Source organism: Anolis carolinensis, chromosome 4 (genome assembly GCF_035594765.1).
Source record: "Anolis carolinensis isolate JA03-04 chromosome 4, rAnoCar3.1.pri, whole genome shotgun sequence".
NCBI classification, from domain to species: Eukaryota; Metazoa; Chordata; class Lepidosauria; order Squamata; family Dactyloidae; genus Anolis; species Anolis carolinensis.
This window is the reverse complement of record NC_085844.1, coordinates 140,462,492-140,475,567: the sequence shown is the minus strand read 5'-3', so window position 1 is coordinate 140,475,567 and position 13,076 is coordinate 140,462,492. Positions and strand designations below refer to the sequence as shown.

Below are 13,076 nucleotides of genomic sequence, written 5' to 3'. Positions count from 1 at the left end.
TTTGAACTGTTTGGTTGGCAGAAGCTAGGGCTAACTGGGAGCTCACTCCTCTCCCCGGATTTATTTATTTACAGTATTTATATTCTGCCCTTCTCACCCAACTCAGGGCGGATCACAATGTATATATACATGTCAAACATTCAATGCTGTTAGACATACGACATACAGACAGAGATAAGAGACACAGAGGCAATTTAACATTTTCCAGCTTTCGGCTTCATGAGGGTATGCTCGATTCTGGCCACAGGGGGAGCTGCTTCTTCATCATCCTCTGTGACATCGAGTCCTTGATGGAATACTTTCTCATTCTTCCGCACACTGCTGGACATTTTTATGGTGTCGTAAATTAGTTAAATTAGCCTTCCCGCATAAAGCTATACTAAATTTCCTACTTGACAGATGCAACTGTCTTTCAGTTGCTTAGGTCAACAACGAACTAGGCAATTTAATGGTCGGGTGCTCAATTCAACCTGGGCTGGCTTCAAACTCATGACCTCTCTGTCAGTAGTGATTTACTGCAGCTGGCTACTAACCAGCTGCGCCACAGCCTGGATGTGAACCGCTGACCATTCGGTCAGCAAATTCAGCAGCTCAGCAGTTTAACCCACTGTGCCACCGGGAGCTCTATCCCATATTACAGACCACTAAATCAGAAATGCAAGCTGGTATTGAAAAGTCTGGTCTACAATAAAATTATAATGACATATTATAAAACATATTTTATTAAATTTCCGTATAGTTGTAATGTATTTTGCAATTTCATTTTAACATTGGTACATTACAATTCTGTAATTTACTGTTTCAATTCAGTGCATATTCTATGAAGTCCAAAGATCATGGGACAACTAACACTGTACATTATTAGATCATGTACACTGACAAATGAACAGGGAAATGTGTGTGTGTATTTCACACTGACGTTTGGCTTGAGTTATAAAAAGTACTAGATACAAGAATTTCTGGTGTTAAAAAAACAAAGCAAAACTAATCCTGTTGCCCCCAAAATATAAGATAAATAATATAATCTACAAAATGCCTACATGTAGTATTCAAACCCATTGGAACAAGACTTTTGGAGTCTTAATTTAATGAGGATCACTGGATTTTGTGTTAACTGTATCATTTTCTTTTTTCATTTTGAAAGACTGTGAATCGTATGCCCACACAGTGTCTATGCCCTCTCCAAAATTATGAGTTGGCTTCCAGTGGGGAAAAGGAAAACGACAGGCGATAATCCGGGCATCTAGTGGGAGTTCTTCCCCAAGTTTCTTCTCCAACGGCAGCATCTGTGAAAAAACAATTCAAAAAAGCTTCAGATGGCATAATGAATATGGTGTTCTCTCAAGTGGTTCTTTTAGTACTAGAATACAAATTAGGAAATGTAAATGGTTGCACGAAATGTTAACCATTCAACAGTTAAAAGAGAGGATGCAGGGACTACAAAGCAATGTGAGTAGCAGGATGGAGGTCACATGTTGTTTTTTTTAAAACACATACCAAAAAGGATGAGGCTACATAATCAAGTGAGAATAGTGGAAAACTGAGATGGAACAAGGGGCTTTGGGAGACTACAAAGCAATAGGAGAGGAAAATGAAAATTCGGTAAGGTGAAAATTTTACACCTATTGAAAACAATAGACGTAAGTGTGAATGATAGGTAGAACAATTCTATGTGTTAGTAAAAATTTCAGAGATTTATTAAATCAACATTCCAACTGATTTTGTAGCCAAATAATGGGAACTTACCATTTGAGGTACGCCAAATATAACAATGTTGGTGTACTGGGAAAAACTGACCTGTTTTTTTTTAAAAAAGGCAATTGTTAAGCATTCAATTAATGTAAATACACTGTCTGTCTTTTCCTGCTATAAACACCATGTGCACAAGTGTGGAAACAGTGCTTAGTAGAGATCTCCCATTCCATAAGGGTCAGCGATTCTCTAAAGAAATTACATGAAACCTTTTCTTCTTTTTGTCTACTTCCTGCCTGATGATGACAATGGACTGTTGCTAAACATCCTGCTTTGTTCCAGATCAAAGCTGTCTTTTTTTCATTTTGGAGCCATCACAGTTTAAAATAATGATGTGTTATAGGTCTTTCTTTCTTTTGAGACAGATGCCAGGAAATTCACTAATGAAATAATTTTAACTCACTATCTATTCTTCATCATGGAAAAAGAATACAAGGTCTTTTAGTTCAATATTTAAAATATATAAGCATGGGCTATCATCACAATAAAAAAATAATTATCTTATATGAGATCAGGGAACAATTCCACTGACAAAAAAACCACCTCAGGTTCATTTAGCATAAGGGGTAGTTTTTTTTTTTTACTGGACTTGCTTTGCATGTACTATATGGTTTTCCTTATTTTTACCTAGTATGAGATTTGTTTTGTAACCTCTTTTGTAAGTTTCTTTTAGTAACACTCTGAGCAAGAAGCAGCATATAAAAATAAATAAATAAATAGACAAAAAGGGAAGAACCATGATCATAATGAGGAACAAAGCAATTTAGCAAGGGAAGTTCTGAAAGAAGAGACCATGTAGAAGGATAGTTCAAGAGTTAATATGACTGTCCTGTATCCCAGAATCCAATCCCAGATTATCTGCTTTAAACTGGATTATGTGAGTCTCCACTGCCAGATAATCTGGGATAAACAGATAATCTGAGATCAGTTTCTGGGATATAAGGGCGGTGTGAAAGAGGTCTGAGGTCCCTTCTACACTGCCATATAATCCAGTTCAAAGCAGATAATCTGGATTTTATATGGCAGTGTAGATGGGCCCTTAGTTTGCAGTTTAAATTAGGGCCAAAGTAAACCTAAGGATTATATGGTAGTGTAGACTCATATAATCTGGTTCAAAGTAGATAATCTGGATTATTTGATTTGATAATCTGGATTATTTGGCAGTGTAGAAGGAGCCTTAATATGACACTTCCAGTAACAAGAAATTGATTTAAAAAACCCCACAAAGCTCCCATGGGTTCAAATCAAATTTAGATCAAGATCCCAATGTTAGATGGCAGGCATGGAAGTGCTATAAAGCTTCAGATCTGATCTGCGAGTTCAGTCTAGAGCAGATCCGTATCGGTTACTTCATCTTTACACTGTAGAAACAGTGATGGTAATTCAGAGCGGGATACTCCAGATCAACATTGCTACACTTCTTGCCCCTGAGCTAGTTTGGGAGGTTTTTTTTTCATGCCAGGAGTGACTTGAAAAACTGCAAGTTGCTTCTGGTGTGAGAGAATTCGCTGTCTGCAAGGACGTTGCCCAGGGGACACCCAGATGTTTTGATGGGAGTTGAAAGAATGCTACAGTTCTGGAACAATATCTAGAGCAATGAATTGCTCTCTACTCCCTTCTCTGATTTCTCTGCACTCTGGATATCATCACTCCAGACACTGAGAAATGAATAGCACCATTTTCCAATCCTGTGGGCAACACAAACAAAGATCGAGGGTGGCAAAGTAGGTGCTATCGCCTATCCCCGGACCGCCAGAGTCTGGGGAACATGGGATAGCATTTATTCAATTGTACCACTTCTTGAATAGGAAGCAGCACAGTGAACTACATGTGTCCCAAATCCCTAGCTACTCTGGAGTTTTGGGAAAGCTCTGAAGTATTGCATGATTTCTATTAATGGGGCTCAAAACTGCCTTAAGGAATTTTAGACTGTATTATGCCAAATCAAATCCCACTAGCATCAAGGAGAGCTTTTGTTTCTGTATAAGGTTCACAGTGCAGAGAGAACAAAGTATTGTAGCATCTCTGATTTTTGTGATTAGAGTAAACGGCCATCACTAATTTTCTGAATGGTGTTACATTTAATTTGACCCTAAGATAGATATAAACATGAAGGACTGGGGGAGAATTGCCGCTTTGGCTATGGCTTGAATTTCCTTTAGTTAGAAAAGAAATCCCTGCACACTACTTGTTTTTTAAAAAGTGGGGAATTGAGTTTTCTTACGAGTTTTAATATTAACTGGATGCATTAAAAGCCATCATCAATGTTGCTTTGGCTTCTATTTGACCATTTTTCTGTTTGACTGGTTTTTTTATTTGCCTCATTCCCCATTTGTAAATATTCATATAAAATATTTACCTTCCATAAGTCTGAAATGTAAAATCTGGCATCTTGATGAACTCCTTCTTTCCAAGCACGGTACCTTGAATACCACACCAACCAAGGATTTAATTCGTAGCCCACGGCTTTAAATCCCAATTTTGCAGCTGCTATTACCTGCATAATGACAAATCAATACTGTTTTCAATAGAACAAAGATTATCTGGGACATTCCCTACCAGAACAGAGCACTTCATTAAAATTATTTTCTATATTTTAAATTAAAACAAACATACAACAAGTTCACAAGCATATATACTCAGTTTATTAGGGCTAATAACCCAATACATGGGCACAAGATTGCAGCAATAAAATAAATGTTTTTCAATTGTTCAAACAATTGTTAATATAATTGCAAAGCCACAGGTTTTTGTAGTTAGCCAAGAAGTAGCTTTAGCAATTTACTTTGATGAATCTGCCACCTTGTTGATAATAAGTACTTTATTCTCATGCATTTTAGTGTATTGCAAGCTGTTGGCTTTCTGTACTTTGCAATAGTGCCACTTTCTAAAAAAAAACTCTACAACTCATCTGTTGACTTATGTCAACACTATGGATTTCAAAGTGTTTTCTTGGGAAGGAATCCTCGAAGGGGATTTCAGCATTTCCTTCCTCTCAGATATAGCCTATAGCATCTGGAACTCATTAGTGATCTACCATCCAAGTACTAACCAGAGTTGACCCTGCTTAGCCTCTAAAATTAGATGGGAAGTGGTGCATTTAGAGTGTTTAGGAAATTCTACAAGCAAAGACAAATCCTAACTTGCTAGGAGTCTAATGCCTTGCATTTTCATGTTGGCTTTAGTGGGGAGAGCCAGGGTGGAAACACATGGGCTACTAGCCAGTCAGGCCAAGCAAGCTGTCAGGAAACAGATGGAGAACTCTCTCTCTGCTCTACTCTTCTATTGCATTCTTTGTTGGGTAAAGAAATTGGCACTTCTCTTTAGCTAGCACAGAAATCACAGAAGAGGGGAGAGGCAGAATGAAAATATCCCTCCCTATGTTGCCAGCTCACACAACTACCTGAATGTATTAATAACTATAAATACACGGTTTTTAGAGAATGTCACCATTCTCTTTAATCATAAGGTGGAATTCTAGTACTCTCGTTTACAGACTTTAATACAATCTGCAAATAAGGCTGTATGAGAAAATAATTTGGACCAATTTGATAATACTATTACACAGACCTAATATTGCAAGCTCTTCGCCCTGCTCGTTTCCTTTGCCCATTTTCCTATTGTACAATTGAAGCTAGAGAATATGACGGCAAAACAGTTCTCTCTTCTAGTCTTCTGGTGTCTTTGGCCAAGGACTACAGCTTGCACACACAGCCGTAATTGCTATAGTAACAAGAAGAAAAAGTATAAGGACAAATGACTGTGGGTGACTGGTGACTTGAGTGGCTAGGAAAAGTCACAACGGCTTCATTGCTCAGTTCAGCAGCAGATTTAAAATTACTTTGGGGGGGGATCTCTGTTGCTGCTTAGCAATACTATATTGCTTAGAGGCAGAGTTTGTTGACTGCATACATTGCAGTCAATTACCTGTTGTTCCAGGCAAAGGATCCCAGATAGCTGTACAAGTAGACAGGATTTAGGTCCCTTTTGCACAGTGGTTCTCAACGTGCGGGTCCCCAGATGTTTTGGCTTTCAACTCCCAGAAATCCTAACAGCTGGTAAACTGGTTGGGATTTCTGGGAGTTGTAGGCCAAAACACCTGGGGACCCACAGGTTGAGAACCACTGCTTTTGCACCATGTAATTGCAGCACTATGATTCCACTCTAGGGGGCTTTCCAGACAGGCCCTATATGCCAGGATCTGACCACAGGTTTTCTGCTTTAAACCAGATTATGAGTCCACACTGCCAGATAATCTGGGATAAACAGAAAACTTGGGATCAGATCCTGGGATATGGGACCTGTCTGGAAGGGTCCTAACTGTGATAATGCCATCTTATGAGATCCTGCGATTAGTGGGTTTTTTCCCAATTTTATTTATGTATAGCCTACCTTTTTCCCAATGCAGCATCCAATGTGGTGTGCACACCTTTAGGAACACAATAAAACTTTACAAAACTCTCATTAAAAAAGTTAAGTTACAATTAAACTACAGGTAATTTTGATTAGTTACAGGACCTCTGCAGATGCCAAAATCTGTGGGTGTTCAAATGCCATTGCAAACAATGATATAGTAAAAAGCTGGCTCTAATATAAAATGGCAAAATCAAGATTGCTTTATGGATTTAAATTTATATTTTCAAACCATTTATGATTGAAACTGTGGATACAGAATGAATGGCTAAGGAGGAATGACTGTACTGTATTTTTAGCTTTAAACTTACAATGCGTCCATCTCCACTTCCAATGTCAACTAGGGAACCATTTCTGCCCTTTAACAGGTTTAGGACATTTTCAATCTGCTTCGAAGTCGCAGGTACGAATGGAAGGCAATGTTTTCTCAGTGCTGGAGCGATAAACGGGGTGACGACAGAGTAAAGGGCCACTAATGTTCCACCAATAACACCAGTGAGCAGGATGCCCCAGTTTCTTTGTTTAGACCCCTCACTGGTGACAGGTAGAGGCAAAACTTGTTGAGCTGTGCTGTCTCCTGGGAGTATTTTGGGCATGCCAAAAACATCTAGGAAAGGGAAAAGATTTGTTATGCATACAATTCAAAATATGCCCCTTCTTTCAACATGGGGCATAAGAATAGAAGAACAGCCTTACTGGATAAGATCAAAAGTCCAGCATCTTGTTTCTAACTATGGCCAGGCAGATGCTTTTGTGAAGACAACACACAAGGCATGCAAGCAAAAGTGATCTGCACTAGTTTGCTTTTTAGCAACCAATTTTCAGAGATATACTGCTTCTGAACAAAGCAGTATAAGCTCGAGGTAGTTATCAAGGTTAATTGATAAACCTGCCATCTAGGAATTTATCTAGTCCTCCTTTTAAGTCATGTGCTGTCACCATATTCTGTGCTAGCAAATGCTTTTCTTAATTATATGTTATGTTAAGTGTGTGCTTAAATTGCTCCTATTAAAATCAGTGGGGCTTAAAATTGCTTGACTTTGGTCTCAACTTTCTAATTTATAACAGCAATTTCATTTTAGGATTCTTTTTCTTGAAGAGGCTACTTCAAATCACATTAACAAAAAATGAATTACGAGAAGAACTGAGTTGTACATAATCTCCCTTCTCATTTAAATTGCACAAAATTTACCTGGATAATCCAACATTATTGCATACTTTTCAAGTCTCGTGTGATTGGAATAAAAAAGGATGAACTCTCTTCAGGAATGCTTCTTGCAATAACATTCATTATTACTGCAACATGAGATTTTGTGAGAATCTTAATATTCATGCATAAAATCACATCCCACGTACAGCAGCAGGGAGACCAAAGTATGGAAAGCAAAAAATAGAAAGAATGGGATGAATATCCTCCTTTTGAACATATTAACCAAATCACTAAGAATAAATGATACTTTTGCTGATACAGAAATTTGCTTATTCAGAAGTCCTACTTTTCAGTGGGACTTACAAAGGAGTAAAATCAGCACACACATGATTAGGCTGTTCATTACACTGCGAATTCTATCGTGGCATATTGTTATATAATAAAAAAATAGAATCCATTAAAAGAAAGTTGAGTGTTAAGTCATGCCATGCCATGCCATGTACGAAACAGTAACTTTATATGGGCATTGGTTCGTGGACATGCTAAGTTCCTTTGAAAATGGCATACGGCCCCTATAGCTGTTTTCGAAGAACTACATACAGTAGAGTCTCACTTATCTAAGCTAAACGGGCCGGCAAAACCTTGGATAAGCGAATATCTTGGATAATAAGGAGGGATTAAGGAAAAGCCTATTAAACATCAAATTAGGTTATGATTTTACAAATTAAGCACCAAAACATCATGTCATACAACAAATTTGACAGAAAAAGTAGTTCAATACGCAGTAATGTTATGTTGTAATTACTGTATTTACGAATTTAGCACCAAAATATCATATATTAAAACATTGACTACAAAAATGCCTTGGGTAATCCAGAACCTTGGATAAGCGAGTCTTGGATAAGTGAGACTCTACTGTACTTTCCTTTTGTTGATCACAGCCATGTGACCAATTCCTTTCCCTTGAGCTGCCACAACTTACAGCACAAGTTTCTTACTGCCTCTCCACACCAAAATCTCACTTCTGAAGCTGTGTCTTTTTCAGTGGAAACCTACTACAATGGCCCTCTATTTCAGTGGCAGCTTCAATTGTTTCATTAGTCATCCAATGGTGCTAGGAGTGTGCATGCCCTGAGGAGATGTGAAGACACCAATGCAGTCTCATAGATGTTTCTCACCTCTGCTTTAGAGCCTTTGTAGCTTCTCTAAACTAAAAGGCACAACCATGCTCATGCCAAGGCTCTGTAACAGAATTATAGGTTGCAGCATCAAACACTTGAAGTCAGAAGACACTTCTAGGTTTCTGTGGCTCAGAAGCATCTTTCATCAGTTTCAGTTGACAGATCGGTTACACCCTTATCTGGACAGACATAACCATGCTTTACGAATCCGTGCTCTGCGAAACTTCCACTTGAGTTACTGCAATGCACTACACATAGGGGCGGTTTTGGGATGAACCTGATGCTGCAGTTTGTTCAGATCAAGAGTTGTAAGCTTAAGAGGTACAAAACAGTTTAATGATATACCAATGCTTTGTCATTTCTATTGGATTCCAGCACATTTCTTGGTCAAAGTGATTACTATGGTTTTGGCTTCTAAAGCTCTATAAAGCATTGGATCTGGTTCCATAAAAAGTTGCAGCCTCCCACATTCATAGTCCGGCATAAGTCTCAGGCCCCTTTCACACAGCTGTATAAAATCCACATTGAAGAGGATTATATAGCAGTGTGGATTTAAATAACCCAGTTCAAAGCAGATATTGTGGATTATCTGCCTTGATATTCTGGGTTATATGGCTGTGTTGAAACCCTTAGAAACTCTCATTTGAGATGTGGTGTGTGGTTATCAGGAGAAAAGGAGTTTACTCCTGGGAGGAGAATTCCAGTTGTGGAATTCTCCTCCCAAATAAGGTTGTCGAGCATGTACTTTGTGATCTTTTCAGTAACAACATTTTAATTTGCCCAGGAATGGCAAGTAAATTCAGAATCTTTGACTTCTTCAAATCATTTCTGGATGTTGTTGAAAGTTATTGTCATACTATTTTTTCTGTTTTCATTTTTTATTGTTTACATTTATATTTAATTGTTTTTATTGTTTGGTGAGCGATACTAAGGATATAGATCTGCTAAATCCACAACTCTATTAGCCCTCAACTGCATGTTCAATGCCAGGGAACGGAATCAGACTAGTTGTGAGGATAGTATAAACAAATTCCCTTCATTATCACATGGAAGGGGAATATCCCTGTTGTCCCTTCCACCAAGGGAACTTTGGATAGATCTACATTCCCAGGATAATTCAGGCTGTTCCTCACACTGTAATTCTATACACATACACTTGAGAAAATCTCTCCAAATTTTTCAGACTTCTTTTTAAATAGGCATCCAGATGGTTGTACTAGTAACCACAGAATCACTGTGTAACATGAGCCCTCCTGCAGGAGGGACAGAAGAATGACAAATGGGAATAAAAGTTATCCTAGAGAAGTGTTCACTCAGGTTTTTAAAAAAGCATGTTAATTGGTGGTTTTCCCACTTTTGCAAGGATCCTGCACCTCTAGCCCCAGAGAATGTGAAGGGCCTACTGTAAAGTCAAAATACTTTTGAAATGAGTGAAAGATCAAGGGGATCCAAATAGTTTATATGCTTCAAGCATATAAAGTCTTGCTTATCCAACCTTCACTCATCCAACATTCTGTATTATCCAACCGAGTCTGCCTCCCGCCCGAATCCACAGCTGTTTCTCTAGGCAGCAATGTGCAGCAGACCAACATACGCAAGAACACAAGTGCAGCCACGCTCCCAAACAAGTGGCAAACTTGTAAAAAGCGAAGTTTTGGTGCTTAATGTGTAAAATCATAGCGTAATTTGACATTTAATAGGCTTAATCCCTCCTTATTATCCAACATTTTCACTTATTCAACGTTCTGCCAGCCCTTTTATGTTCGATAAGCAAGACTCTACTGTAATCTTAAATTGGATCCAGAAACTGCAAATACTGGACAGCATATTGCAAAACTACAGTGGCTAAAATAATTTCAGAAAGAAATCAGCCTGGGCATTATAGGTTACAGCAAAACTTCTGCCTTTATAAATAGGAAAAACAAGATTGTTCTAATAAAAATATTACATTGGATTGTTCTGATTAATGCTTATACTCTGGACAAAAGGCCACTGTCAATACCCCAGGCCCCTTCTACGCTGCCATATAAAATCCAGATTATCTGATTTGAATTGGATTATATAACAGTATGGACTCAAAGCAGTTTAAATCAAATAATGTAGATTATCTGCTTTGATAATCTGGATTATATGATAGTGTAGAAGGGGCCTCAGAACTGTGGCTTCTTTGACTGAGGTCCCATCTACACACCTGCATAAAATCCATATAATCGGCTTTGAATTGGATTATATGGCAGTGTAGACTAAAATAATCCAGTTCAAAGCAGATTTTCTGCTTTTATAACCTGGATTTTCTGGCAATGTGGAAGGGGTTTGAGTCAATCCATGTGCAATGCAGTCTTCCTTTTTTCCTACTGCCTTCCACCTTACCAAGCTTTATTGTCTTCTCATGATAATGACTTTGGACACTTCTACACTGCCATATAATCCAGAATATCAAGGCAGATAATCCACATGATCTGCTTGGAACTGGATTATTTGAGTCTACACTGCCATATAATTCAGTTCAAAGCAGATAATCTGGATTTTATACAGCTGTGTAGAAGGGGGCCTTTGGTATTCAATTATATATCTTTATACTTCAGGATCTTAGCTACAGTAGACCTCAATGAACTGGAACTCAAGCAACTGGGGCCCCTTCCACACAGCTGTATAAAATCCCACATTATCTGCTTTGAACTGAATTATATGGCAGTGTGGACTCAGATAACCCAGTCCAAAGCAGGTATTGTGTATTATCTACCTTGATATTCTGGGTTATATGGCTGTGTGGAAGGGTCATGAGAGTCTACTGCTCTTAAGAGATGTCCTTCCAAGCCCCAGTCTTCTTACAGGTAGATAAACTCAAGGAAAAGTCAGTTTTCAATCTGAATCCTGGGGTTTGTAGTTTGGCGAGGCAGCAGGAGGCTAAAGACTAAAGGCTAGCTTCCATAGCATTCATTCCACACTGTAGGTCGATCATTGGTCCAAACTAATCTAATGCCTTTGGGCCCTTCCACACAGCCATATAACCCAGAATATCAAGGCAGAAAATACCACAATATCTGCTTGAAACTGGAATATCTGGTCCACATTGCCATATATCCCAGTTTAAAGCAGATAATGTGGGATTTTATTCAGCTGTCTGGAAGGGGCCTAACTTGGAAGGAAGCTCCACGGGTATCCATAGCACTTACTTCTGTGGACCCGGTCCCAGTCAACATGTGTTTGGAACGAGCCTGCAAGCGCCTTGCGGAAACAGCGAGGCAAAGGCTGCTTGCTCCTTGCTGCAGGATTGGACTGTACCATTATCCCCGCGGAGGTAGGAGAGGTCGAAGTTGTCTCAACGAACGTCCCTTCTCGACTTTCCATTGGAAACCAAAAAGCAAGACAAGGGCAATTCGCTTATTACATTGTGTTTGAGAGCAGCTTGGATTTTAAAGCTTTGCGTTTCTCAGTGGTCTCTTTTGTCATTTGAAAAGAGAAGAGCCCCCCCCCTCCAAAGAACCATCCGAGAATAGCTAGATTATAGAGGTAGGAAAAATAGAGCTGGAAACCTTAGGAAACAGTCGCTGATGATGATGAGGTCTGACACCACATTAACTGCCATATCTCGATGCTACAGCATTATAAGAGTTGTAGATTTCCAAGGTCTTTTGCCTTCTCTGCCCAGCACTGTTGATACCTCACTGAACTACAATTCCTAGGATTCCATAGCATTGAGTTAAAGTGATGGCATTAATTGTACAGTGCAGATGCATTCCAGACCTTTTCACTGATTTATACCACTGTGGTTCCATCTTAACTGCAATGGCAGTGCCCTATTGAAATCTAGGGCCCTTCCACACACACAGCCATATAACCCAGAATATCAAGGCAGAAAATCTTCAATATCTGCTTTGAACTGGATTATCTGAGTCCACACTGCCATACATTCCAGTTCAAAACAGAAAAGGTGGGATTTTATTCAGCTGTGTGGAAAAGGCCTTATTGTCCGCCTGTCTATTGTTGCGTGCCATCAAGCTGTTTCTTCTGGTGACCTCAAGGGGAACCTATGACCCCTTTACTTTGGGCAAGATTTCTTCAGAGAAGACTTGCCATTCACTTTCTTTTGAGGATGAGAGAGTGTGATTTACCCTGGGTCACAAAGTGGGATTTTCTGCCTTGATATTGTGGGTTATATGGCTGTGTGGAAGGGCCCTTGGGCTGCATCCACAGCTTGGAATTAAGTTAGACGCCGTTTCAACTCCCTTTGCTCAGTGCTTTAGAATCCCGGGATTTGTAGTTTGGTGAGACAGCAGCCCTCTTTGGCAGAGAAGTCAAAACACGATGTAAAACGACAGCTCACGTGATTCCATAGCATTGAGCCATGGTAGTTCAAGTGGTGTCTAACTGCATTAGCATTGATGCACCCTACGTAAATAGAAAACCTCAATAAGAGTAATGGCCTCTCAACACAGCTTTGAAAAATTCTACACAGAATATCCCAGAATAGCAAGGCAGAAAATCCCACAATGACTGCTTTGAACTGGGGTATCTGAGTCCACACTGCCCTATATTCCAGTTTAAAGCAGATAATGTGGGATTTTATTCAGCTTTGT

At 39.1% G+C, this 13,076-nt stretch overlaps 1 protein-coding gene across 2 annotated transcripts; it reads right to left on the bottom strand.

Annotated features, from left to right (window-relative positions):
• Positions 1-704: 704 nt before the first annotated feature.
• Positions 705-11,836, bottom strand: atpsckmt (ATP synthase c subunit lysine N-methyltransferase). 2 transcript variants are annotated; one of them, XM_062977928.1, is made up of 6 exons: positions 11,673-11,835; positions 8,494-8,557; positions 6,477-6,772; positions 4,112-4,249; positions 1,747-1,797; positions 705-1,286 (listed from the first exon to the last, which is right to left on the bottom strand). In XM_062977928.1, the coding sequence occupies exons 3-6, from the start codon at positions 6,759-6,761 to the stop codon at positions 1,086-1,088; spliced, it is 675 nt and encodes a 224-aa protein (XP_062833998.1). In that variant the 5' UTR covers positions 6,762-6,772; positions 8,494-8,557; positions 11,673-11,835; the 3' UTR covers positions 705-1,085. The 2 variants fall into 2 exon arrangements, with proteins under 2 accessions (XP_062833998.1, XP_003220077.4); XM_003220029.4 differs by lacking the exon at positions 8,494-8,557 and having other exon boundaries at positions 11,673-11,836.
• Between the last annotated feature and the right edge of the window lie 1,240 nt (positions 11,837-13,076).

Excerpts from the sequence above, each read along its gene's own strand:
- atpsckmt (XM_003220029.4), bottom strand. The coding sequence starts at position 11,784 with ATGGTACAGTCCAATCCTGCAGCAAGGAGCAAGCAGCCTTTGCCTCGC. Across the intron at positions 1,798-4,111 it reads ACATTTCAGACTTATGGAAG|GTCAGTTTTTCCCAGTACAC; the intron begins GTAAATATTTTA and ends AAAAAAAAACAG. Across the intron at positions 1,287-1,746 it reads TATTTGGCGTACCTCAAATG|ATGCTGCCGTTGGAGAAGAA; the intron begins GTAAGTTCCCAT and ends GTTTTTTCACAG.